General features: G+C 42.8%; 1 protein-coding gene across 1 annotated transcript in view; it reads right to left on the bottom strand.

Annotated features, from left to right (window-relative positions):
* The window catches only part of DNAJC13 (DnaJ (Hsp40) homolog, subfamily C, member 13), a 44,530-nt gene that overhangs the window by 8,309 nt on the left and 9,269 nt on the right, over nucleotides 1–26,952 (bottom strand). Inside the window, exons 13-47 of the mRNA XM_008949492.1 lie at nucleotides 26,753–26,860; nucleotides 26,051–26,206; nucleotides 25,509–25,565; nucleotides 24,152–24,273; nucleotides 22,911–22,986; nucleotides 21,947–22,042; nucleotides 21,655–21,798; nucleotides 19,883–19,965; nucleotides 18,519–18,672; nucleotides 16,282–16,385; nucleotides 16,048–16,207; nucleotides 15,462–15,524; nucleotides 15,031–15,132; nucleotides 14,777–14,881; nucleotides 14,211–14,413; nucleotides 13,683–13,767; nucleotides 13,052–13,206; nucleotides 12,619–12,664; nucleotides 12,262–12,416; nucleotides 11,469–11,670; nucleotides 10,622–10,737; nucleotides 9,795–9,873; nucleotides 9,059–9,194; nucleotides 7,769–7,953; nucleotides 6,533–6,607; nucleotides 6,219–6,338; nucleotides 5,151–5,330; nucleotides 4,791–4,958; nucleotides 4,079–4,192; nucleotides 3,638–3,754; nucleotides 3,153–3,330; nucleotides 2,018–2,109; nucleotides 1,561–1,660; nucleotides 1,028–1,102; nucleotides 253–365 (exon numbers count right to left, since the gene is read on the bottom strand). Of these exons, the coding sequence (XP_008947740.1) occupies nucleotides 253–365; nucleotides 1,028–1,102; nucleotides 1,561–1,660; nucleotides 2,018–2,109; nucleotides 3,153–3,330; nucleotides 3,638–3,754; nucleotides 4,079–4,192; nucleotides 4,791–4,958; nucleotides 5,151–5,330; nucleotides 6,219–6,338; nucleotides 6,533–6,607; nucleotides 7,769–7,953; nucleotides 9,059–9,194; nucleotides 9,795–9,873; nucleotides 10,622–10,737; nucleotides 11,469–11,670; nucleotides 12,262–12,416; nucleotides 12,619–12,664; nucleotides 13,052–13,206; nucleotides 13,683–13,767; nucleotides 14,211–14,413; nucleotides 14,777–14,881; nucleotides 15,031–15,132; nucleotides 15,462–15,524; nucleotides 16,048–16,207; nucleotides 16,282–16,385; nucleotides 18,519–18,672; nucleotides 19,883–19,965; nucleotides 21,655–21,798; nucleotides 21,947–22,042; nucleotides 22,911–22,986; nucleotides 24,152–24,273; nucleotides 25,509–25,565; nucleotides 26,051–26,206; nucleotides 26,753–26,860 (4,224 nt within the window). The remainder of the gene's footprint in view (nucleotides 1–252; nucleotides 366–1,027; nucleotides 1,103–1,560; nucleotides 1,661–2,017; nucleotides 2,110–3,152; nucleotides 3,331–3,637; nucleotides 3,755–4,078; nucleotides 4,193–4,790; nucleotides 4,959–5,150; nucleotides 5,331–6,218; nucleotides 6,339–6,532; nucleotides 6,608–7,768; nucleotides 7,954–9,058; nucleotides 9,195–9,794; nucleotides 9,874–10,621; nucleotides 10,738–11,468; nucleotides 11,671–12,261; nucleotides 12,417–12,618; nucleotides 12,665–13,051; nucleotides 13,207–13,682; nucleotides 13,768–14,210; nucleotides 14,414–14,776; nucleotides 14,882–15,030; nucleotides 15,133–15,461; nucleotides 15,525–16,047; nucleotides 16,208–16,281; nucleotides 16,386–18,518; nucleotides 18,673–19,882; nucleotides 19,966–21,654; nucleotides 21,799–21,946; nucleotides 22,043–22,910; nucleotides 22,987–24,151; nucleotides 24,274–25,508; nucleotides 25,566–26,050; nucleotides 26,207–26,752; nucleotides 26,861–26,952) is intronic.

Raw genomic sequence — 26,952 nt, 5'->3', positions numbered from 1 at the left:
CAGCCACAGCCAATGGCAGGTCTGGAAGCCAGGCAGCCAATGTTAAGCTCATTACCAATGGAACCCAAACTTCATTATGGGAGTTAAAATAAATACACTTGCTTCTAGAAGTCTGCTCATAGGCTAAGAACTGACTCTTGAAAAAGCCAGACTGCTCTTCACATCTACATTTCAGTCACAGAAGAGGTTTTTTTCTGTGCTGTCTTTAGAGAGAGGCAGTAGTGTCACAACAAGAGCTGTTAAGATTCTTACCTTTGGACCCACCAGCTTATCTGCAGTCATTTTGGCAAAGAGCTCTGCAGTTTGGGCTCGGACCTGTGGATGAGTTGAGTTGCAAAACATATCTAGTAAGTAGATTAAAGCACCTGTATGAAGAAACAGGAAAACACTCAGGCTTTTTTTCTGGTCACAGTAGCACAAATTCACCAATTCCACATGGATTGTTTGAAAGAGAAGAGTAAGATTTGGCCACTGCATTTACGTGAAGTCCAGTGTGGCAGAAACCTCTGCCCTCAGCCCAGTACTGTACCTTTTGCCATGGCCTCCTTAATGATTTTTGTGCTAGATGTCAAAGCATACAAAGTCTCCAGGACAAGCTGCCGGCCTGTCAAAACAAAGAGAAAAAAAAATAGATCTTTGTGCCACACAGACTGTTAACTGATCCAAGATGAGCTAAGCCCAACAGAAGGCTGTACCAAAACCACAGTAAAGCTTACCACAGATGAAGCATAGGGATTGCTGGCTGAATTCAGTCAGTCAAGGACTCTCAAATCAATCATACATTCTAGCACAACATAACTTTCTTAGCTAGACGTTTACTACCTAAATTCTCTAGAAGAATTATCAATTTCATTGACAACTCAAACAATACAAATACCTGTAATTCATAGGTTTCAGCTCACCCATTTAAGACAACAATGAGGCTACACAGAATATTTTTTTAATCATCCCCACTGAAATGCTCTTTCAACCTAGAAGTGTGAAGTCCAGTGTGGCAGAAACCTCTGCCCTCAGCCCAGTACTGTACCTTTTGCCATGGCCTCCTTAATGATTTTTGTGCTAGATGTCAAAGCATACAAAGTCTCCAGGACAAGCTGCCGGCCTGTCAAAACAAAGAGTGGTAAGATCTTTGTGCCACACAGACTGTTAACTGATCCAAGATGAGCTAAGCCCAACAGAAGGCTGTATCAAAACCACAGTAAAGCTTACCACAGTTGAAGCATAGGGACTGCTGGCTGAATTCAGTCAGTCAAGGACTCTCAAATCAATCATACATTCTAGCACAACATAACTTTCTTAGCTAGACGTTTACTACCTAAATTCTCTAGAAGAATTATCAATTTCATTGACAACTCAAACAATACAAATACCTGTAATTCATAGGTTTTAGCTCACCCATTTAAGACAACAATGAGGCTACACAGAATATTTTTTTAATCATCCCCATTGAAATGCTCTTTCAACCTAGAACCCAGTAGTAAGCTCAGCCAGCTGCATTCTAATTAATTCCTGAGTTGAGAACCCTTTGCCTTGCACGATTAAGAATGACACGGTACATACTTGAAGGTAAGGAATGCAGGAGTGCCAGCAAGTTAGCAAGAACCATGGCCTCAGCAATGTTGTTAACACATTCTTGGTTACTTGTTACTATGTTCACTACCTGTAAAAGATCAGAAACAACACTGGATTATATTCCAGCTCTTCAGATATTGTCCAGAAAAGGCAGTGTGTGATGAAGCCAGTCAGCTCACTGGCCAATATAGCCCATATTTACAGTGCTTACTCCTGCCAAACTGTCTGGTCACCTCAGGGTGGAGGGGAGCAAAGACACAGGCAACAGGCCATCACCTGTTCTTCCAAGGAGGAGCTGACACCTTGGAACCCTAGTCTTGCTACTTTTTAGATGCTACTTTAAGAGTTACACAATTGTATTTGTTTATGCTGATTATGTAGAGCACCCAGACAGGGAGGTTTGGTTTTGTGTTGTCTTTTGATTGTTTTGTTTGGGTTTTTTTACCTCCAGCGCCAACTGCTGCACCTGGCCAGCTCCATGAACACGCAGAAGGGAGAATATCAACTTGAAGTGACCTATGCATTCACACTCGGACCCTGCAAGAGACCAAGCAAGCTGTTGTCTTCATGTCAGCTGCAGCATTCACTGACGGCCATCCCGAGCCCACGTTTCACTACACAGAGAGGCACTAAGGGTACGTGTCTGCACAGAGTCTGCCACAGGAGTTAAAACAGCTCCTACAGGGCTTGCTACAGAATTAGAAAACTATGAAGCTCTATTAATCTAGTTCCACAAAGTCTCAGGTCAACAGTATTCCAAAAGCAGAGGATAATTCCTTCCTCTAAGACAAGTAACTGAGCTAGTTCTTCGACTACCTAGTTACTTGCATTCTTACAAGACCACTAAGCAAGTGCAGTTATTTTATTTATCATTGATCATCAGTACTTCTTGTCTTCACACTTGCCCCCTCTGATTCCCCCCTCTCAGAGCAGGGGTGCTGGCCACAGCAGTACCAGCTGCCTTCAGAAGTACAATTGCCAAATACAGAGAATCCAGCCTGAGGACAACCTAACCAGCTGTTACTAGAAACCATCCTAATAACATGAGCTGCTTTTAGAATTACTTAATACAGTAGGGAAATAGCCTAATCACATGTCTCAGGCTTTTCCAGTCTATCACTATCTGCTCATAAGTTTTTGCTGGCATGAGTGGCCCACTCTCACGCACATCTTCTGCTTTAGTAAGGCCCCAATATGCCCCTAGGTCTTTATTAGTATGCAGTACTCAGCTCAAGGAGGTTCTGTTTGACACAAGGAAGTTTGAAAATCAGCTAAAGATTCTCCCAAGGATTACAGGAAGTTTCATGCAAGAGGTTGAAGTCCTCCTGGCAACAGCAGGCTAGAGTTAGAGTTAAACCCCAGTGTTCCAGAGAAAAAAAAATAGGTTAGGCTTGGATTTGACACAAAACTTCGATACATCTACTGTTAATGTTCTCCCAGAGAGGAGAGAAAGAAAAGCCAGCCCATATGGCTCTTCACCATGCTAGAGTCTGTTAGCCAGCAAAACAAGCTTCCTCCTCAATAAAGGCTACCAGCTGCCCACAAGGAAGCCTCCCAGGGAAGTCCAGTTGTAAGCCTACCTGGGTTGTGCTTGATGACGTTCCTCAGCGCCTCCAGGGCCATCTCCACTCTCCGTAACCGGTCTCCGTGCTGGTTGGACTCCACCTTCCCAGTCTGTGTTATGGCCATCAGGGTGTGCAGGTACTGGGCCTGTGAGCCTATGTAATCCAAGAGGCTTGCAGCAAACGCTTTAGGAAGCTTTAAATTAGAGACGAGCAGCTTTAGCTGGGTGATGCAACAGTATTCCCACCAGAAGAAAGCATATCCAAGTGATTTTTCCTACATTTCTCACATCCCTTTCTTCCAGACAGGAAGCACTTCTCTGCTGTGATCACCGTAACATCTGCAGCACATTAACCTTGTTTATTTCTAAACATGCCCTTAGAAAGCTGCCACTACTTCAAGATTTTGTATTTTCTCTGTTCTGTTTCCACTGACAGACAGAAGAAGAGGCGGTAACATTCCAAATAGTAGTTTCAACAGGAAGGTTTCAGCTACATCTCACCTCTAGCTGGAAGGTAGGGACCTCATTGTAGACTCTAACAAAAACCTCTCCCACAATAAGTTCCTTCGCGTGGTCACTGAAGACAAAGTCAGACCCATAGCTCTTGTCACAGTCGCCCTTTAAGCAGAGATAAGCAGCACAAGCTCAGACAAAATAATCTTGTAGAAAGTGTAAAGCTGTAACCCAACAGTGACATAGATGACACTTGAACAGAAAACTTCGAAGCTTTAGCAAAAGTCAGAAGCTCAAGGCAGATTGCCACATAAACAGAAATAAGCCAATTCAGTTTGTTTTCTTTTTAAGATTTCTGAATGACACAGGTGACTCTGGAGTACAGAGCACTGGATACTTGTATTGACTACACCATTGCATTATAAGGGGATGTACCAAAACACAGAACGGTTTACAAGGAGTAGTAGTAGGATTTAAAGATTATCTTACTCTCTTAATCATGCTATCTTGTTGAGATTCCAAAAACTCAAGCAGTTCAGCTCTTGTCCCATTGTTCCAGATCAAGTAGGGGTTCTCTGTGTTACTGTTAAGCATCTTCAGAGTCTAAGAAATAGGGAATTTACATGATGTCACACATTTACAACAGTTCTGGATCATTATGCACAGTAATTGATGTGTTTCATGATGTTAGTTAATCCAGTGTCATTAACAAGTAGACTCATTGCATAAGCAAGTTTAAAGTGTCACGTTTCCCACATACTGGAAGAACAGTAAGGTATTTGATACAATACAACCTGTATTTGGATTTTTCTTTATTTTGCTCCAAGCTACACTTACTTCAGCTTCTCCTTCTATTTTTGTCACTGACCAGCAGCTATCTGCAGTATTTCTTTGCAGATGACTTGCTGGGCACCACTTTTGGAGAGAAGTTTAGTCTTTGCTCTCCATCATCATTATATCCTTAAGCCTTCAATTAACTACTTTACTCCTGCATTCATTTTGCAATTATTCTATAAGGCACTGCTCCTGTGGCTAGTGTTTGAGGCTGAAACAGTCCCTCTTCCTCGCACTACTCCAGCTGCAAAGCAAAAGCATGCTGCTGTTCCATCTGTCAGGGGGGTCTAAGAGCTCAGTGTTTCAGAATTGACTAGCTACTCCCTCTGTTAATCCCTGGAGAAAGTTCTGCCCCACAGATGCTCACCTCAGTAGGACTGACCACAGCGAGTTTCCTTGCAATATAGGGTGTCAGCATTCCAGCCAAGCTTTTCCTGATCGCTGGGTTTTCAGGCGTCGCTTGTTCTTCAGAGAGATACCCTCCAAGGCGACTCAAGGCCAGGAGGCTGAGCTTAGCAAGGCTGTTTGCTACCTCCTGAAAAACAGAGGCAGCTACAGGAAACCTACAGCTTATTCAAGAAATACCAGCCCTTCCAAAACCACTCTGGTAACATCATTGTTCAGGTACTTCAGTGATTCTAACACGTCTCTGAACACACTTATTTTGTTAATAAGAGACAGCAAGCAGCAACCAGCACTGTCCAAGCACGGACCCTGCTGAGGTTACCTGGTGATTCGAATCCTCACTCTTCTGAATCCCACTCTCTTCCAGTGTATAGTCATAGTTGAAGAGGTAACCCAGTAAGTACCAGAGAACTCCAGCTTGGAACAAGTGCGTTTGTAGCCAGTAGTCTAAGGCAAAGGAGCTAACACACTCCACTCCCAAAGAAGCTACTCGTGGTATGTTCTGCAGAGAGAAAACAACAAGTTTGGCCTGGTACTTGTGACCAAAGAAAGCCAGCTGGCTTCCTTACCAAAGACTTAAAGCCAAAACTTACTAATTCTAGAGTACTATCTAAACAGCAGAGATGAAAACTGAAGTAGACAGAACATCTGCAGTTGAAGTTCAGTGTCTGGCAGCTGAAAACCATAGCTAATTAGTAAGCATCCTTCAAAGGAAAAGTAATTGAATAGTTCTTTCATACAATTAGAAAAAAAGCATTGATGAACTGGTGGAAAAACTAATTCAAGAAGATGGCAGAGATTCCCCAGGAAGCCTTTTATGGCAATACATGTGTTCTGTGGGGACTAAAGAGCACACAAGCATCTGCAGACAACTTCTACAGTCTGCTTTTGCAGTCTCCTGTTTTCTAGTCTTCTGTTTTAACATAGCCCATATGAAAAGTTCAAGGCAAGCTTTTCTTTCTCAAATCACACAAAATTCAGCATCTGTTTAACATGAGATAAATGTTAAAGAGCTAAAAGGCAACAAAACCTCCTGAATAGTGTTCCTGCAGTTTATGCTGATGTAGGAGTATCTGCTTACACCAGATCTGGCTCTGATCCTCTTATCTGCTGAGTTAGTACAGGAAGCCAGTCAGCTAGGCATGTCAGCTGAAAGGCAGAAGTAGCTGAATCTTTCTAGCAACTGCATTTTAAGTCCACTAAATGGATTTAAATACATATGTCAAAGGCAAGGCAGTAGAGTTCTGTATCCCATAATGATGAGCTGGGGTCTTACATTAGGGTTTGATCAGTCTCTGCAATCTATCTCCCTACCTCCCTTAAAAGCAGAACGTTCCCCTCAACATTCACCAGTTAAACACCCACTTGGGCAGAGGACAGGAGCTCTTACCTTGCCATAATACAGCAGTCTGCAGAGGTCCTTAATGATGTTTGGCATTTCTGTGATCTTCTCTCTGCACTCCTCAAACTGAGCTGCCACGCTGTAACACTTACTAATATAGCCACACACCTGCAAAAAGGAACACTGCGTTGGTTCCCAGCGCAGGGGAGGCCATGGCCACGATCCTATTTCAATATACGTGACACTAGATCAGCATTTTACATCACACACACACAGCTATTTATTACCATGTTAGATGCACACTACAATATGCATTGTCTTCTGAGCAGCTGGCAGCCTCAGTTCAAGTTGCTGCAGCTTACCTGCACAGACATGTCATCTGGCTTACTGGAACGGGTCAGGACTGCCACACAACGATTAAACGCCTCCTGCAGTACCTGTGACAGTGGATGATGTGTCAGTTCAGCCACCACAAGAACTGAAAGCCTGGCAGAAATAAAACCTTATCTGGTAAACCCATTTTTAATGGCTGCAGAGAAACACCTGACAATCTGCTCTTGCTCAGTTTCCTTGCAAGTGCTGGTACCAGCCTTCGGTGGTTCAGCGTCTGTAACATTCCACATGTCAGCTAATGCCTCAGTCAGTTTGCAGATGACACTAAGTTGAGATGGAGTGATAATCTGCTGGAGGGTCAGGAGGTTCTACAGAGGGACAGGCTGGATTGGTGTGCCAAGGCCAGCGGGGTGAGGTTCAACAAGCCCAAGTGCCAGGTCCTGCCCTTGGGTCATAACTACCCCCTGCAATGCTCCAGGCTGGGGCAGAGCGGCTGGGAAGTGCCCAGTGGAAAAGGACTTGAGGCTTTTTTAGTCTGGAGAAAAGGAAGCTCAGGGGAGACCTCCTCACTCTTGACAACTCCCTGAAGGGAGGCTGTGGAGAGCTGGGAGTCAGTCTTTTCTCCCAAGGAACAATCAGAACAATCTGAAACGCCCTCAAGTTGTGGCATGGGAGGTTTAGGTTGGACATAAGGAATAAGTTTCTTTCCCAAAAAGGTTGTCAAGGCCTGGCCCAGGCTGCCCGAGGCAGTGGTGGAGTCCCCATTCCTGGAAGAGTTCCAAAGCCATGGAGATGTGGTGCTGAGGGACATGGCTTAGTGGTGACCTGGCAGTGCTGGGTTAATGGTTGGATTCAATGATCTGAAGGGTCTCTTCCAACCTAAACGATTCTATGGTTGTAATATGTACAATGAAAAGCCCTTCTGCTGAAGGGACTTGTTCATGTTTTTCTGGGCTTTCACATACAGAATGCAGAAGCTCTCCAAATAGTTTTGTAAAGAAGGGGAGAAACATTATCTGTTGTTTGCTCATCCACAGCTCACAGACAAAAGCCTAGGTCCAGAGAGGGGTACACTCTGCAAGAGGCTTCTACTGCATCCAGAAAAGGGACGGTCAAAATGGACAAGTGTCTCCACAAGACCAAAGGTGATTCTCAATTGCATCTTATGTCCTGTATCTAGGATCTTATGTGCCAAGTATCTAGGATTTTTAGCTGTAGAAAAATTAGGCTAAAAAATTCATTTCGGTAAGTTTCTTTCCATTTACCTCAATTCCATTTTCTCTTCTCAGTTCTTCTGCGTTCAGTGCTGAACAATTGACAGTATGGAAAGCAAGTTCTGTAGCAGCAGGCAACAGAGGAGACTCTTTGGAAAACAGAAGGTCATCTGATGTTTCAATGGTAATAGTCTTTATCAGCATAGGATAGCCTGCATACTTGTAAGGTTTCAACTCTGAAAGAGAAAAAAAAAGTTAAAGTTTCCACATATGCAGATTCTAAGCCATTTAAACCACTGCATAAATTATCAGTGGAAGATATATCAGGACTAGGAGCTAAAGAAGGCCAACACCTGGAAAGCTGGAGCAAATCTGAGCAGTCTGCACCATCTGACTCCCTGTCATATAAAACTGTTCAACACTGCAAGCTGACAAAGCTTCACAGAAAGAAACTCATTTAAGACTAAAAAAAGTCTTCTCTCCAGCTCAGCAGGCACCCAAGCTCAGAGCCTTCCAAATGATGCTTGTCTGTCTCCAAAGAAACACGAGTAGTTCTGTCTGTCTGGGGCCAGGACTTTCTAACTAATAAGCCTATAAGGAACTTTTCCAGCTTGACAAAGCAATCATGTTTTAAATATACTTTTCTTTCTTTTAGGGTTCAGCAACAGCACAGAACAATTCCACCCTGCAGCATGGAGCCAGTTGTGAGCCAATCCATGTAAGTCTGCGCCAACGCTGTCACTGTCTCCACACAGCTGACAGCTACAATTGCCCTCGAGGTTCCTCCTTTACCATTATCATGTAACACTTAGGTAGAAAAACCACTTTTGGCTCTGCAAGACTGGGACATGCCAGCAGCTGCCAGCCAGGGACCGTGTCAGGGTACTCTGGCCAGCTCGCCCTCCCAACTGGGCTGCTGTGCAGCACGTGCCCTGGACTGCTCTAACAGCAGTGGGAATTTCTGCAGGGTTACACTCCTGGGGCTATTCCAGGTGAGACCATCTCATTTATACCTGGAGTCTGCCATCTGAGTGACAGTCACTACTGAGGGCTTTTCTGCCTGGACAGAATTGTGAATCTAAATCAGATGGAGGAAGATTCAAATGGATTAGCACTGGAGTAGAGAATTTCAAAAAGCTATTTATAGTTGAGTTCAGTTTTACTGCAGATTGATCTTATGGCAGAAAGAACTGTTTTGAAGCCTTTTACCATAGCTATGTGATGCTGTGGCAAGCCAGTAAAACAGGTCAAGAGACCAGACTTGGGAACAGAGGAGACTAAAATGACTGTGATGGCCATGGGAGGAGTGAGCGTAAACCACCGTTCAGGCAGGGTGCTTACCTTCCTTATGCCTGTTGAAGAGGATGCTTTGAGTTTTCAAGATCAAAATTATGTTTTCTGGATCTGGCCCATCTATCACCTTGGCAGACTTAGTGCATAGAAACTCATATGCTTTATTAACTTTTTCAAACATATCCTGCAAGGAAAGAGGAACAGCCTTAGAGTTGCTGAGTGCCCCTTGAAATACTACATGTCTGCAGCATCAGTTTAGATGCAGGTAAAATAAAGCATCCTGGGTTATTAGTCACAATGCTAGCTTTGTTCCCTTGTTACACTTCAGAAAATACTCCAAATAATGCTGCTTCACAGAACAGTTTTGTCTTCTAAGACAGAACTTATCTTTTTCTCCTTTTTTCTCTTCATAGGCAAGAGACTATAACTCAGTTACACTGTGACAGAAGTAGCAGGTACAGTTTAGCTGACTGTCATATGGGCAGAGGACAGTCTGCCTTTGCAAGGGAGCCATCAGCTGATGTGGGCCCTGGGTAACTCTAAACCAGATGCTTTCTGAGATGTGGATCTAACTGAATTACATCAGTTTACTGTAAAAATCCTAATAGTCCTCAACTGACATCAGTTAAATTATTCATCTGTAGTATTAATCTGTATTTCAGCATTCACCTAGGGTACAGCTTATAAAAAGGGAGAAAGAAAATTTAAGTGTGCATTTCAGAGTTCTTAGTACACAGCTGAGTTTGACCCCAGCTCATTGACAGCACAGGTCTGTTGAGCATACCCTGCCTTCAGGATTCTTGTCGGGGTGGTATTTCTGTGCCAGCCTGAAATAAGCTTTCCTGATCTTGCTTTCATCATGCCTGCAAGAAAACAAGCCCCATTATATTGAGTAACATAAAAAAAAAAACCAACAGGAAAAACAAGCCTGGATTCTGACAACAGGACATATGGTAACTGCAAGTGAAAAGTACAAAGTTCTCCTATTTTGGTTTGAAAATGCTGCTTCATCAGCTGACAGTGAACGGGTGTAACCATGTGGGCACAGTACAGAATAAAACCTCAGAAAGTATTTTAGCACCTCTTGTAATGACTATACTAACCAGAAGGTGCTTTAAGTCCCTGAATCTTCTAAATGAAGAGTCTAAATGGTAAAAAGTAAGTGGTAGAAGTGAGGAGTGTGATCTGTAGCAACGCACTGCCCTTGAAGGCTAAGTACCAAGTGCTGTCAGTTTTCTTCCAGGGGCCTGAACTAAGAACCAGTGGCAAGATGGACATAGTCAAGGTCTACCATATTTTTGCTCACTGTGGTTGAGAATAACACTTGTCCTGCAAAGCAGCCTAGTGGATGCTTTGAAGTAGAGCTCAAAGCACTTTTGTCACCTGTTTCAGTTCCTCTGAGCACTTCACAGCTACTCTCAGACACTCAAGCTGGATCTTCTATCTCTGTTTCTTTTTAGATAAAGCAGTTTCCCACTGTGAAAGATGCAGGTGCTAGACAACTGGTACCAGTAACTGGTTGCAATTACTGAGATGATAAACTTCAGCCTGTTCAGTGTACAAATTCATGTAAATGCAGCTATATGACTTTTAATACTGAAGACAACTTACTGGCCTTGTCCTCTGGGAAGGTTAAGGACTTCATAGGCATCATCTATTGACATGGTAGGTGGCTTCTTTTCTACCTCCTTCTTCCAAGCTTCTAGGGTATCTTTCAACAGTTTAACCTAAATAATTAGCATTTATTAGTGTTTTGTTTATGCTGACACCAGTACACAGTCTTTATTAATAAAGTGATGTTTTATTAATGAATCCTTATCACCCATCACCTTCAGTTCAGACCTAATCCTTTCGACTCCAGTCATTAAGGTTCCCCTTCCTGTCAGGAAGCAATTAGGACTTTGCTTCACTGCAGTGCTATATTTTAGTCAAAGCAAGAGAAGATTAAAATGCCTACATAAGAGTCACAGTAAAAAAGGGAGACTGACTTAAATGAGATGCAGTTCACACCTCGATGCTACAAAAACTGCAAAGCTGCATGAGTACAGCTCTTCAGACAAACCATAAACTTGAACCAAAAAGATCTGATAATTCAGTTTGTGTACTGAAACCACATTAGCTCAGTTTCTTGCCTAGCATGGACAAAGTGATGATTTAGTTTCCCTGCCAATCACTTGAGGTTCACTGGAACACCATCTGAAGGTTCTTAGATGCTTTGGTTTGCTTCTTTAGTAGCCACCACAATGCAGATATACTTTAGCATGTGGTTGCTATATGTCATGAAGACTACTCTGCTTCAAGATAAAGTGTTTAATATATTTGCTTACAAACTGAAAGTCAGAATCAATCGGTTACTCACAACAAACCAAGCATTCAATTTCCTTAATTTGTTACAAATCCCACTTCCAGGAATCTGAAAGATCACAAACTAAATGAATCCTAAAATACTTCTACTTACTGGATCTTTAATTGGCCAGTCTGGAAATCTGAGTGTATCACAAAGATGCTTCAGGTAATAGATGTTACAGAACAGCTCATTCTCCAGCTGTGGATAGTTGATAACTGGGATAGGACAGTACTGGTAGAGTGCTCTTGTATTGCTCTGAAGACGAGGGGTAAAGTCAGCAAGATGAGCAGCAATCTTCTCGATCATCAGACGCCTGAAAGTCACAAAGTTTGGGTTAACACTTCCCAGGCAGTCTGCAGTCCTCAGTGACTGCTCAAGTGTGTTCACCCATTTCTTCTGAAAAGGTTTTCCTTAGCAGTTTCCCCACATTTTAGAATAGAATTCAGTCCTGTTACAAAGCTATTTCAACACCATGCAATTTAGTTTATTATTATTAGAAACTATATAAAGTGACATTTTGTCCTTCCTCAACACCTCTCTACATTTTGTGATACACTTCTAATATTACAATACAGTTTTAGGCTATCTCCTAGAGAGATGCTGCTATGAGCACAGCAAGTATAAGCCAGTCCACATAAACAGTCAAGTCTCCCCTCAGGAAAGGAACTTCAGTATGCTAGCAGCAGATGTAAAGCATGTTGTCAGATGTTCAGGGAAATACTTCCCTTCCCCACCCTTGTTATTTTCAGGAGGGGCAGAAGGCAATGCAGGACATTGCCCTTGAAGAAGGCAAGCAGAGGGAAGTAATGAAACTCTGGAATTCAGGTATTTTCAGCTTTCTTTAGAAATATCAAAGACAAGACCTCTTCAGCATTTATTTGTTCCTCTAAGTGAAAACAGTTACCTCATTTCATTGCTCCAAATTGCCTCTGGAGTGTCAAATTCTCCAAGGAATATCTCAGAAAATTTTTCTGGTTCATAGTTTTCTAAGTAACACACCATTGCTTCAGGAAGAATATGTCCAAGTATACTTCTTTGAACTATATCTTGACTTTTTGTCTACAGAAGAGAGCACACTGTCATCTCAAAGGTAATCTGAATTCAGACTTGCTAACCAGCTTGAGATCTAAAAACGCTCCCCCTCTTGCCTTATAGTTCTGAAATTTTAACTCTTGGGAACTTAAAGAACAAGCATGAAGTGTTATTAAAACAACCACAGGTGGTCTGCAAAACTGTTGGGAAACTTTTGCAGTCTACTCACTTCTTCAGACTTGAAAGCTTGTTTTGTATGTGTGTATTTCAAGAACCTAGAAGAGAAACAGCAGTTATCTTCTGTTTGATTGATGCTTAAGGCACACTTTGACAGATAACAGACCAGCACAGTCCAGCTGACAAGTCTCATACGTTTACCTTGACATAGGAGTAACAGCAACAACTGAACGACTCTCTACAAAATTCATTAAACCCTTGGGAACTCCACCAAGTTAAGCATTCCTATGTTATAAACATTGCCCTATGTTCATCACTTCAGTTGGGAAGTCTCATTCCTGAACACTTGTTTTCTCCACACGCACACAAAAGAGACACTGACAAAGACACAGACAGCCCTTCCCTGGAGACTCCCTGGAGCATTCAGAGCACCAGTCCTTCCAAGCATCACTGGTCAAGAGGGATTTTTAGCACTTTTTCCTCACCTTGCAATAGGAAGTACATTGGATCCTGTGTACATCATGATAAAGAAGAATACTCCACTCAGATAAAAACGAGGTAACTGGGGGTTATCTTGCATGACATGGAACAGCAATATAGCGACTTTTTCCACAAGGATAGGATCAAAGGTCAGCAATAGCTGAAATCAAACACAAGCATTTACATTAGGTGCTCCAGTAGTGAAAGTTACCAAGCCAAAACTGAGTATTAGCTCATTCAATATTGAGACAGACCAATAAACTTACAAGATTTTCAGTTAAAGAATACTTCAAAACAAGTTTGAATCACAGAATGTTCATAGTCAGAAGGAACTTCTGGAGGTCACCTTGTCAAATCCCCCTCCTCAAAAGCAGGGTCACCTAGAGCTAGTTGCCCAGGACCACATCCAGATGGCTTTCCAGTATCTCCACAGATGGAAATCTTTATTAATGAGATGTTGGCTGAAGCAGCATGGAATTTGTACCACCACTTGGTGAAATAAACCACTGCTTGTCAGATCTGCAGGGTGTTGCAGATGACATTTGATGGGTTTGTCCCACTTAAAGCACTCGCACGTGGAAGGCGGCAGAGTAAGGCAGACTTTAGTCATTGAGATGCTTTTGAAGCATTGCTTACCTGAGTGATATGAGGAAGGCAAGTACTGTCTGACAAAAGCCTTTTCACTCTAGGCAGAGGTCTTATAATAGCATTGTCTTGATCCCTAAAAGAAAAAAAAATGAAGTGGCAGAGCTGTGAACACACAGGTGCCTTTCTCTTTCAAGAACGAACACCTTTATAAGTATCAGGCTACTGAGATCATATTCAGTGTCTTTAACTTCAGAGCCTGTCGTTAGACTTGGCAAGTGTGGCTGAATGCCATGCAGCAAAGCAACTTTGGGATGGAGTTAAACAGGAGCAAGACTGTGCTGCTGTGTGTTAGCAACACACTCAGCTTGTGCACCCACCCCTGCAGTCCCTCCCAGAGTCAGAACTGTCTCGTGTGCACTCTGCTTTGCTCACAGAATTAACTACTGCCACGTAAAATCCTCTCATACAGTTCCTTAGTGTACTGCTTGGTTTCTGAGAAAAAGCTTACAGCAGAATTTATGAACGTACGTGTCTGCCAGAGGAAGTTAACCACTTCTGTGGGAAAGGAGCCTTTACCTGCTGGGGAAATATCCACACACTGTGATGAGCATGTTGAGCACCAGTGTGGCCAGGTCAGTCTCGTTGAGCACAGGCTGGCCGCTGGCAAGCAAGCACCACTTCAGCTGGGGGATGACCTGCAGCGGCCGCCAGCCGTCCATGCCTTGAGCCCAGCAGCGGGTTTTGGAGGTCAGCTTCCCACTGTGCCACAGCTCCTGCATCTGTTGTGAGAGCAGGAGGAGTTTAGTTATCCAGCATTTAGAGCTGCCTTTGCTCCTGAACACTGATGCTCAAGACAAGCTTTTAACTGCTGTATGGCAGACTACTGCTGTGGCAGAAAACACACAGCAGAAGTTGCCAGAGGAACTGCAGTGTAATGAGGGCATGGCAGGGCAGGCAGCCTTAGCAAAAAGACCATGGCTCTTGGCACAACATCAAGTCACTTAGCTAACTTTAGTCCTTATTTAAAGGCTTACTTTGAGAATATAGTTTAGCACTGTTTACAGTTTTCCCTCTCACTGTTTGAAACACCCTGTCACCAGGATGGAAATAATTTGCCAGGTTTGAGATTTTGAAGCTGGTACCTCTTGAAAGCTGTAGGGACCACTCCTTTCCTTGTCAGCATTGCCAAAGTACCATTCTTTCTCACTCTCCCTCTTCATGTCAGGTGCTGCCTCAATCACATTGCTCTAGAAGTTGATGTTTACAAGAACAGCTTTAGCTTCAGTGCAAATATCACATTTCTACAGGAAATGTGAAAAGGACATGGATTTTTTTTTTAAAGAATTGTCCTTCTAGCAAAGCTGTGTATGGATATTAAGAAACAAAGGTCACATACCTGCAGAGGGACTGTAGCTCTACTCGTGTGAAGATGTGCTAGAGTAAGCAGATCTACAAGGATTCGAATGCCATTGGAATCCATAAGGTCCTTCACGTTTTTCTGTTAACAGAGGGACTGAGTTAACACAAGCATTTTCTAAATAACAGTTGCTACAAGTACTGAACAGTTTCATTCAAGTAAGAGGTGACCACAAGAAAAGTCAGATTATTCTTTGAGGTGACTAGAATGGTACAATCACAACATCATCAACATTTCCTTCCGCTTTCTCAGCAGTAAACCACTACCACACCCCAGGAAGCTGTACCAAACTTTGGTTTAGTACTTCCAAGACTTCAATTTTGCTGAAGTTAATCCTGCAAGCCTAGTTCAGCTCACTTTATACAGCTGAAAGACTGATAAAGGACTGTTAGTGTCCTTGTCCACCTTACCTTATTGAGGATCAGCTTGTTGAGAAACAGTATCAGTCTGTCCCGCTCCAGCCTGTCAGTGCACTGTGGCAGCAGAGACAACAAATGAGCATTCAGTAGCACTGAGTGAGAAGTTACCACTCAAAATCTAATCCATGCGACATGCCAATCTGCAGCTATCACTTCATTAGGTCTGGTGCTGCTACTACTGCTCTGTAAGTCAGTATTTTGAAATAATGTGACAAGGCACAAGGTTTGCCTCTTAAGAAACGTTATGCTCCCGTTTTCAAAAGCCAGCCTAATATTGCCAGCACCCAACGTTCCTTCACACTATTTCTGTACAGGCTGAAGACCTGTTAAGGCCAAAAAAGTGCAACTATAAAGACCTTTAGAATCAGCAGCTTTTTTTTAATGAAACTCCAACTGAATCAAGGGGAGATAGCAGAAACTCTTGGTGACAGCATGAAGAAAGTCATATTCATGCTGCAGCTTCATGTTCTGTAAAACCAGAATTTGGGCAGGGTTCACAGCAACTTGAAAGATCTAAATGTCTGTTGGACTATCTGTGTGCTAGCTACTATATCAAGTAATTTTAAGTAACTCTTACCCTTTCTAACATCCCAACAATGTACTTGGTATCAGAAAATGGTCCTATTTCCTCATGACATCTTCCATAAACAATGGCCAAGGCTTGCAGACATAAGCATTTCATATTCACTTTTGGGGTAAGCAAGAAGCGATGGTAGAGTTCATTGAAGAATTCGTATCTAAGAAAGAGAGGATATTTTAGTGAAGAAAACAGAGATATTGGGAATGAGGTAGAATTTTAACAGTGTCTCACGATTTTTTGATTGCTCCAGTCTCTTCCGTTTCATCTTCCTCCAGCAGCAACCTTAGATAATAATCCCCTATTTTTATTTCCTCAGAAAGGCACTCATATTTTACCTGTAACACAGAACAAGTTACTTAACTGTAAATATTGTTTCTGCTTCATTAATTTTTTCCCTGCCTAACACCACTGTACTTGCTTGCATCCATAAACTCAGGCAGGTCAGCAACCCCTCCTACAGCCTGAGGAGGATAGAAATCTGCAAGTTTGCTGTTAAACACACATCTACAAAATATATACCATAAGTTGTTGCTGCTCCCCAGAACAAATGAAGTTCTTCATCCTACTGAAATCCCAGCTTCCAGCCTTTTAATAAAACCAGCTGATACTAAAAACAAGTTACTTAATTGAACTTGGATAATACATGATGTGTTTGGTGACTCAAGCTTTAATAAGTAGTTATTCCTTTGCAAGGTATTTCAGTGTTACTACAAGTATGAAACACCAGCATGACTTAATTACTAGTTATACTTGCTGTTATGCCAGGTAATCAAGCCTAGAGGCATCAGTACACACAGCAAGAAGCTGAAGTGAAATTGCACAATGAGAGCAGTCATTAACTTAGACAACTACATTAAATGTAACCACATGCCTTGATGCTGTGCGGTTTTAATCATTTGGCAAGCACCTCATTTAAAGGTACTTCTCATGTACCTCAAAAGCCACTCTCTGCAGTGGTTTTTCTTATCTGTAGTTTGCAGGCCACTGTCACGAGGGCACAAAGTTATCTACAGACGTGACCACAGACATCCTGCTAACCAGCCCACTTCCAGAGCCAGCTCCAGCCACTGCTTCCTCAAAGGGACAGGTCCCACAGCAGACAGCAAAGCCTCTGTCACTGCTGTGTAGTCAGTTCATACTTACAGCACAGCCTGATAAAGCATTCACTTAAAATACTTAACAGCAAATCTCTGAGACAGCTTCAAAGACCATGTTACAGAATCCCCTTCAAGCCACTCCCAAGTGCCCTGGGCTGTAACTGCAAGGACACCAGTGACACCTTCCAGCTGCACGGGCTGCACAGGAGTGTGAAGCACAGGTGGAAAGCAAGTATTCCCTCTTCCAAACCTGTATTTTTTATTCTTCCCCAGCTAGCACCTCTGAAGTACGGAGAGGGAGCGGGGAGAGCAGACACCGTGCTGCCCAGAAGTCCTGTGCCTGACCCATACCTGAAGAAAACTTTGAGAGCTAAATGCCAGTGAGAGAAATGCCAATCCAAAAAGAATTAATTCTTCTTGGTAAGAAGTAATCTGCAGCTGTATGATAGTGGTAAGCTGCACACATAAACCAGTTCTTTCTCCTAAAGCATTATCCTGATGTCTTGCAATTCTTGCTGATTTGCCAGAGTAGTCAGCTGAGCATTGCTCCAAAGCAGCAGTTTACTTGTTTCACTGTTAGTCCTCTGCTCAAATTTCAGCTAGAAAGCTGTATTGTCACAGGGATGGCATTAGGAATCTCTAAGAATATTCTACAGTTGAACTCAAGTGTGGCCTTTAGCTTCACATATTGATTAAAACTGTGTGGAACTACTGGAGATAAGAGTACAGGAGACATTTATTAGGGCATTACTTGAAAACATCTTGCAAGTTGTGTTGAGAAAGCCAATTAGGACCATAGAAATTGCTTTGCAAGAAGCCTGAAAGGCTATTTTGACTTCAGGTATTGCTGCTCCTAGAATTTGAAAAAAGTATCCTTGGTCTGTAATTTACAGAGCAGCATGGTTTAGCCACATAAGCTGTTCATGGTTTGGCAATCCAGTATTCAGCTGCCTCAGGATCACCAAGACATGGTGGAAGTAAAGACAAGGAACTCGCTATCAGGAAGCAGCAACCTGTGGAACTACCCAGAACAAGCCTGATGGAGCACATTCAAGAACAGGTATGACAACACAGTGTTAACACCAACTCTCTTCTCTTCAGGCAAGAGTACATCAGAGGTTCTGATCAATGTTTCACCTCTGCAGTGTCCTTGGTCAGGCTGAAGAGGTTTCAGTTTTGCCGAGTGACTCTGCAGCAGTAGCTCTCCACAGCCTCATGCCTTAGCAGTTTACTCCATAACCCCAAAAGAACTCTGGCTTGCAGTCAGGGATTGTCAACACAAGATTCACTCACATAGTTAAGAGATAGAAAAGTGACATTGTAAGCAGACATGTGTTTCATATGCAGTTTCTCCTACAATGAGTCACTTACCTCAAACTCCTGATGGTTCCATGAGATAACATTAGCACTACCAAGTTCTCTGTCAATATTAAATGCTCTCATCTCAGACTCAAGAGTATCTCTCAGTTCCTCCCGTGTTTTGAAGTTCCAAATCAAGTTTGATCTGGCGTGATCCTGAAGAAATCTAAAAAAGAAGTTACAAAGATTAAACCCTGAAAACATTACCTGTAAAGCAGAGAAGACTCAGCTGGCAAGCTAGGGATGATTAGCATTAGTGGACCTTAATTAGAAGGCACCAAGTATCGGCCTCTAGTTTGTTACAGTGATTATGGCTGTTCACTTGTACAGTGTTTTTTCAGTCACAGAGGTCAGCCTAGCCTGGAGCTCACCAGCTGTCATCCCTTCAGGCTTGAATCATTACCTGCAGATAGCTGATGACCAGGGGAGGTGCCAGCTACTCATGTCTGCCAGTAAGGGCTGCAAGTGAACAGCAGCCCAGGGCAGCAGACTGAAACATACACCTGGCATGTGCACAAGTGCTCCATGGAGGAAGATAGAAGTTGATGTCTCTCCAGTCACAAGACACTCAGTGGACAGACATTCTGCAGTGGTAGTTACAAACCAGCCTTTGGATCCAGAGACTGGCTGAGAGGGGCCCTATAACACTCCACAGATCTTCCTCTCGTGCAACACTTGTGCAGGACAGGCTGTACTTGACCTTTAGAGGCATTAAGCACCAGATCAAACAGTTTACAGAACTTCCTCAAGCTTGCTCTCAGAGTCTGCAGAACAGTCATTAAACAGACTAACAAAGCTTAACACCCCTGGCCAAAGTAAAGTGCTAGCATCTTTTTTTTTTTTCCAGGTGGAGGCCCCTCCCTTGTAAACTCTGACAGCTGTAAGAACCAGAAGGTAAGTGAGCTGCATTTGGAATCTGTGGCACTGTTTAAAACCCAGTACCCATGTGTTTTTTCTTTGCCTCCTTAAAGCTCATTTTTATTCCAGTTCAAGTTAAAACATCTTGAGTAGTTTACAGGTGGACACACCAACACACCACAATGATTCTCTGTGCTACTTCACTTAGCCTTCAACATCAGGCAGGTCTGCACTTGCAGGTTGTTACCTGCTCTTCCTTTTGAATCAATGAAAAAAGAAACTTACGTAGTTTGATAGCATTTGAGAAGCTTTCCAAGTTTCCCCCTTTCCTAAACACCAGCTAAGTTCTTAAGCATACCTTAGGATTTCATTTTTCCCAAGTTCCTGTTACAAAGCACTCACACTGTTTCAAGGCAGGCAGAAGTGGGAATCAAGCCACAGCAACTCAGGAGGTACTCACAAACCAGCCAGGTAAGAATTTTGTATCTGAGACCACCATATTAATCTTGGTATTTTACCTGTAATAGAAAAGATCCCAGTTTGCTTCTATTTTTATTCTTTGGCGCCGTTTCCTTAATATCACTGGCTTTTGAATGATGTTCTGCAAAAGAGAAATTTAAGAAGTTAGCAGAAACAGATGCTCCTCATTTTCCCCTTTTCAAATAAAAAGCTGTGGTTTTTTACTCCTTCAAAAGCCACACTAAGTTAAGCCTCATTAATAAGTTCTCCTTTGCTAGCAAGTAGTAGCAACAGACTTTCACAAGTGTTATTTACACCAAGTTAAATCATGCCAGAGAAACTTTCAGCTGTTTGACACATCATCCATTTTGAAGCCAGTCACCCCTGAGAAGAGCTTAGTTCCCAACACCGTAAGCACTCGTCGGCTCCCAGGCTGCTCAGAGGGGAAACCCACCACAAGAATGCTTTGCTCTTGAGAGGAAATAGCTAGAGCAAGTCACAGAAATAAGTCAGACTGACTTGGCCACTGAAAGGTTCCCTAGTTCGCTCAGACGTGAAGCCAGCGTCACTACAGGAGGGACCACATGCAAGCAGCAGCCTGAGCAGCAACCCACACGCATGGCAGAGACACAGACTCACCAGATTGTTTCTGTCCTGATTGTGAGGCCAAGTTGGAAGAAAAAGAAAAGGTACATTTAACAAGCCACAGCCACTGAAATCACTTAGTGTGGTAATACCAAAATGCTACAACCTCTTCCAATCTACACTTGCATGCATTTACTGTGGAATTCCACAGCTCAGAACTCCAGAGAAATGACTGTTTAAACTCTGTATCTAGACAAGATGTTTAAAGTGCAATTTGCTCTTCTGCTACTGTTTTCCACATCTCTCCAATAACACTTTGGTTTGAGCCAAGTTCATGGTTCCTCCAGAAATATTACTACTCAAAATGCTGCACCACAGTCTACATCAAACTTGAGCTACATTTTACCAAGGGAAGGTTTGCTTAAATTAAAGCTCATAGTTCCATCAGATGAAGCACAGGCGTTTAACACTCTGCATTGCTTTGCTTTTTCACCCTTCCTTGCATATATCATGGTTTGTTGCAGTTCTATAATGCATAAAAACAAGATTACACAGGAGACTTAAGATTAACTTAAGGGAAACACCTCGTAGTTGAAAGTTTGCCATCTAGAACATGACATATAGAACTAAAGGAAAAAGGAAATCAGCAGTAAGAACTCATGGCACTTGAGCCATCCTCATTATAACACCAGATCAAACCAGTCACTTATCACTGGAGTACTAACCAGGTGTTTATGTATAGCCTTATGCTGCAATTTAAGCACCAAGATACCTATATTAAAGGTAATACTCAGCTTCCTCAAGCAGGTTCCATAACTAAAGTACCACTAGCACAGAGTGCATAATTCTGGATGCAAAGAATAGGCATAATTTTTTTCCAAATGGACTTTAAATTAAACTGCACAAAGAGGAAACTGAATTTCTCCTGTATAATTCTCTTGGAAGAAATGCACATAAGCCACAGTCCAGTTTGAGAAGTTGGGCTAATGCAAGAACAAGCTAAAGCTTCATTTGTATGCTGAAGGAATCCCACTGGCTACTTTATATTCTCCCTGGAATCCATTTCCAACCCAAGATGAAGAGTAGTAAAAGGTGAAAAGTTTGCTAAAAGAAAGCAGAATTATGAAGTTTCTCACACTCCTACACTTCTATTACTGTCAGAGTTCCCTCTGATTTCACAGAGCAGTAAGTGTTCTGCTCTACACTTCATCAAGCTGCTGTAACAAAGAATTTTAAATACTGTTACCTCTTTCTGAGCTATGCCCATTCTATCTCTCCAGTGCATCAAGACCAGATCCACCTTCTCTTTGGCAAATTTTTCAACTTCCTTTGCAGCTTTTCCAGCCAGTCTCTGCCACTCTGGCACTTTATTAAACTTGCCATACTGATCCTGCAGAATAAATCCTATTAGTTATCAGCAGCTGCAGGTTTATCAACATGTCTGATGCAGGTCAATGCAACAGTCAAGTGTCTGAGTTAGAAGTCATTAAGATTGTGCATCTATCAATGGCAGGGGTAAGACAGCTGCATTTACTTACAGTTGCAATTTTTAGGTTGTCTCTAACATGCATCCTATCAGCATCTTTCTCAGGAACTGGATCAGCACTGTCAAGGTAGGCCAGCAAACCTGGTGGCTGAAAACATTCAAAACCAGTGTAAATACACATATGGCTAATGGAGCAGAAGCCATCACATTAGGTAACCAGATAACTTCTTTAGAAATTTCAAGAGCATTTATATTCCACTCTAAAGCAAGTACATAAAGCTACAGCAGCGTTTTGCTTTTATTAGTGAAATACCACCACCCAACAGAACCATTCAGTGGCACACAATCAGCTTCAGCTCTGGAGAGCTCTTGCCTACATCCCATTTCTTAAGGAGCACTTTGTGAAGCTAAGGGCTGCAGGAAGAGTTGATTCCCCACTAGAATTCATCCATAGCCTCTGATATGGGCTGGACGTTGTATGTGACGTTAGAGGTTCTCTTGGAACAAGCATTCCTGAGGATGGACCAAGATCAGGACAGTCTGCTCTGCCAAAAATGAAGGAACTCCTACTCTGAGTTTAAAAGTCAGTATTTTCCCAGATGTAATTCCTTACAACACTGAAGTAACTCAAGCAAGGACCTTTCAGGAGGCTGTAATGGTGAAGGAACGTGAGAACTGTCAGCCTATATATATATATAAATTTAACTGTTTTATATAACAAAGTTGGGCAGGCATGAAAGCACAGACAGAGCTGCTGCCTTAATGTGTTACTGCCACTAACATTAGAGACTGTTTACTTACATCTTCCATGGTTTTGTTCTTTTAATAAGAAGTCAGACCTTATTTAAATTGAGTCATACAACATTTTTAAAAGCAGCAGGAAAGTAACAGGATACTTTAAGAATCTGAGATGTTTTGTACTAGGGGGCTATATTTGCTGAACAGACTATCCCAGGTTTTCTAACACTGTGAGCTCTCAGATTTTATTATTTCTCTACCATATCACATTTACTCACCAAAATACGTTTCAACAAGTTCATAGCAGTCTTGTTCTCAGCTGTCCAGAGGCCAACCAAGTGTCTACTTAACTGCCTGGAAAAGCCATTGACATCAACAAATCCAAGTTAGTGTTTGAAACAGATTTTTAAACCACTAAACTGACACGCTGATCATGCTGGTGAAATGAAGATGAGCAAGAACTTCGTGCTCTTCAGTGGGTAAGAGCACAAAGCATTCTGTTGTTCCAGTTCAAGTATATGCTTAGCATGCTTTAAAGTGTTGCCTTTAAGAAGTTCCAGTGAGGTTAGTGGAACAGTAGCAGGACATGCTTTTTGATCTAGACCTCAAAAGAACACTTGAGCAATAGAGCAGAAGCTAATAATCTACTAACCAGCTTATCCAGTCAATCTTAAGCTACAGTTAAGAGTCTAGAAGCCATCAAGAACTGTTTAGTGCTCTAGTTGAAGCTCTCTCTACCAGTTATGGGCCAGGAAAGCCTTCTTGGGAGCCTGCCTTCTACACCAGCTGACACTTCCTGCCAACACTTGTCACTAGGGTTCTGCTGCACTGAACTGAAGCACTGCTCACAAGCGAGTCCTAAGTAGTAGCTGCAAACAGCAGCAGCATGACAGAACCCTCCTGGATGGATGGCATACAGTGGCAACAAGTCCCACTTCTCACTGCATTGCTTAGCAACTCTTTAAGCACTTCAGGAACATGCAGCTAAAACTCCTATAATCTTGGATTTGGATGGAAATAATTCAATTATCAGTCATCCTCCCCAGCATACCCTCAGGCCCAGGCTCAGAGCTCACAAGTTCTACTGGCTGCTGAATTCAGGGAACGATTTCTCAGAGAGGAGGCTTCTCCCTCAGACAAGATGGGTGACCCTCACTGCACTCAAGATGGCTGAGGATTTATACAGTTGTATAACACAAGCTGAGCCTTTTTACAAGTTCAGGACATTCTACTTGCTTTTTCTTCCCCTGAATGTTTTCAGGAAAAAAAAAAAAAAAAATCAAACTGTGAGCCTTTAACAAGTAAGGAACCCAAGTCCCACTTTGGGAAAACAGTAATCACAGGTTTAAGTGGCTGCCATCTCAGCTGAAGCTTGCTCTGTTTAAACACACCAGCTGCTGAGGAAGATATTCTCCTAACGAAAACCTCAAGCTCCTCCCTGACCTCCCAATGTTTCTAATGTTAGCTAGGCCATTACTTAGACTTTTTAAAGACAATATATCAAGTGAGACTGACATACCTATTTGTAAGCATCCTCTGATCTGTGCTTATTGTAAACATAGCAGTGTGCAAGTGGCGAGGTAAGGCACCTTCACTGAGGGCAAGATCTTGCATTTTGGTAGCAATCTCTTTGTCTCCTTCCTTTGGAAACAGGGCAAGATGATTACTAAAGAAAGAATCTTAGTTAAGCTGCTTTTATCTTTAGTCTACAGTTCCAAGGCCTTCTTGATCATCCATTATGCCAACTAATAACCAAAAGCCAGAAGCTACAGTATGATGGGCTTTAAGTGCAAGTTCTCAATGGCAACTGAACGAAGTTGTCATAAAGCCACAGAGCAGATAATCAGTAGTTGTATCTGTGAGGACAGTAACTGGACAGGGTAAGATGTGTCTCCCATCACATATCAGGAGGCTGGTAGTACAAGTACCATTTCCACACTGCAATTGCAAATCAGAGTTAAACAGGGAATGACACACAATAGCTTGTTGCTTGACTTTGGTCAACAGTAGCTATTGAAGAATAACAGGTGCTGTTGGGTTTAGACAGCCATGTGGGTAAGACTCTGTCCAGATACATTATTTGCAATGAATAATTAAGAAAAATCTTTCACTGCATTTTCACTTGCCCACATGCCACTACAGTTCAAGTGACAGGACTTGTAATAAACAGCATAGCAACTTCTAGCTAACATCATCAGGTGTATCAGTGGCAGCTTACAGATACATGAAACCTCTATTTCAAGTGTTCGTTCACTTCCATTCCAAGAAAGTACTAGATGCATTTCAGATGCATAAGCCATTGTGATACAGTGAGGCACTAACTTAAGCCCTGAACTTCAACACAGAAGTGTCGAGAGTCAGTCAGCAAGTTCACCCTGCAACAATCACGAGCAGCACGGACTCGGCCCACACATCACGTGGTATGGCAGCTAACACAGCCAGATCACCCCTTGTTGAAGCAAAAAGAACAGAGGCTGGCATCACCAGTCTGCTCTGGGACACCCCTGCCTCTAACCCCAGTCCCATCTGGCAGTGCCTCCGTGGCAGACCCTCTTTAACATGCAGGAGAAGCCTGGTGGCTCTCAGGGAAGTGGCTGAGCTCCACACAACACCAGCAGCCAAACCCTGATGGCAGCATGGAAACATGCAAGGGCTGCCTCACGTCCCACTCACATGCCCTCCAGCCCCCCAGTGTAAGATAAAGCAGGCTGCTTATTAAACACTCACAATTCAGCAGGTGTTCTGTTCCTCACCCTCCCCTTCCCCACGCCCCCAGGAGAAGCTAATATAACAGACTTCTGGTGGTAAGCAACTGCACTTCCAAAATAGACAACTACACTTAGTGTGCTATCCCAGGGAATACTGATAAATCTCACCTCTATTATTGCCTTCATTACCAAACCAGCTCCTTTCACAATTGCCATGGAAGGGTGCTAAAAGAGAACATTGACAAGGTAATTAGCCAAGTGCAAAATGTGATGATTATCCGTGATTCAGTGTCCTTTACTCATCCACATGGCTGTTCTACCTCCAGTTCTGGGCAAATGTTAGTATTTCAGTGGTATGAAAGCTCACCCCAGGAAGAAAAGAAACCAAGAGAGGAAGAAAAAGGTGGCAGATTGTCCAAAACTCTGGGCATCTGCTAAATCTAGCTTAATATTTAACTGGTATTTTAAAGTGTTTCTAGAACCAAGTCTTAGGCAGTCTACTCCACGACAGCTTGGCATATCATTCACTACAGATTAGCCACTTCAGTCTGATGCTGAAGATAAAGCACTAGGGCACTTAAAATCGAGGTGGAAAAGCTTTAGGCACATTAACCATCTGAACAATAGACAAGTTTGTCTTTCAGGATAAGAAAAAGTTCATGTTGACCAACCAGGACATCTAATAATAGTAACAAACCATGGAATCTTACCTGGAAGAGCTTAAATAGTGTTCTTCCATTAGATGCCACCATTTCCAACAACATGTCAAACTGCTGCCCCTCAGTAGTCTCACTATATGGAGCACATAGGGCGAATGTCAGGAAGTCCAGAAGTGAACTAATTACGAGGGCACCTGTCCCATGATCCTGCAAAGAGGGAGACAGGGACGTGACGCAGACACTGCCCGGCCCGAGGGCACACCAGTGCTGCTCAGCACTCATGGTGCTGGAGGGGCTCCTCCCTGCCCTGCCACGAGACAGCCCACAAACAAAAACCACAAGTTTTACATATGCCATCACTCGAGTATGGCAGTCCCTGGGTGTAGTATTGGTTCTCAGAGCACAGCAAAGACTCACAGCCTCATACACTCGGGTGCTGCAAGTTACTTCTCTATTCTTACCCCTGTAAGCACCAGTCTATGCTCTCCTTTAGCTAAAGGGAACACCCAGCTTCCATCTTAACATGGACATTTTTGCTGTGGGACACTCCAGTTCTGCAGTGTAGACAGCTCCACTCTAACCTATCAAGACCCAAACCTATTCAGAAGCAGCTCCAGTGCCAGCCAAGCTGCATTTCTGCACTCCAGCTGCAGTGCAAACATAGCCAAAGGGACAGCCCAGTACAACAGAAGTGTTTCTCAGCCACTGGGGAAGGCACTTAAAGCAGCTATCCATTTTCAGAATCTGACTTACCACATGGGAATTGAATTTCTCTAGTAGATTTTCTAGAAACTTCTTCGAAGAAAGAAGAGAAGCTTTGTTCAGCTGCTCCTGCCTCAAGTCATAGTCATCATGCATGGGCTATAAAAAAAAGCATTAATTATGTAGTCACATTTAAGCCCTCAGTGCTTAACAGCAATAGACCAAAAGCCACACCCTGAACCCATAAAAAG

This window comes from Merops nubicus, unplaced genomic scaffold, assembly GCF_000691845.1.
Source record: "Merops nubicus isolate BGI_N331 unplaced genomic scaffold, ASM69184v1 scaffold16001, whole genome shotgun sequence".
Taxonomy (NCBI): domain Eukaryota; kingdom Metazoa; phylum Chordata; class Aves; order Coraciiformes; family Meropidae; genus Merops; species Merops nubicus.
The sequence above is the reverse complement of the archived record's forward strand: the minus strand, read 5'-3'. Positions and strand labels throughout refer to the sequence as shown.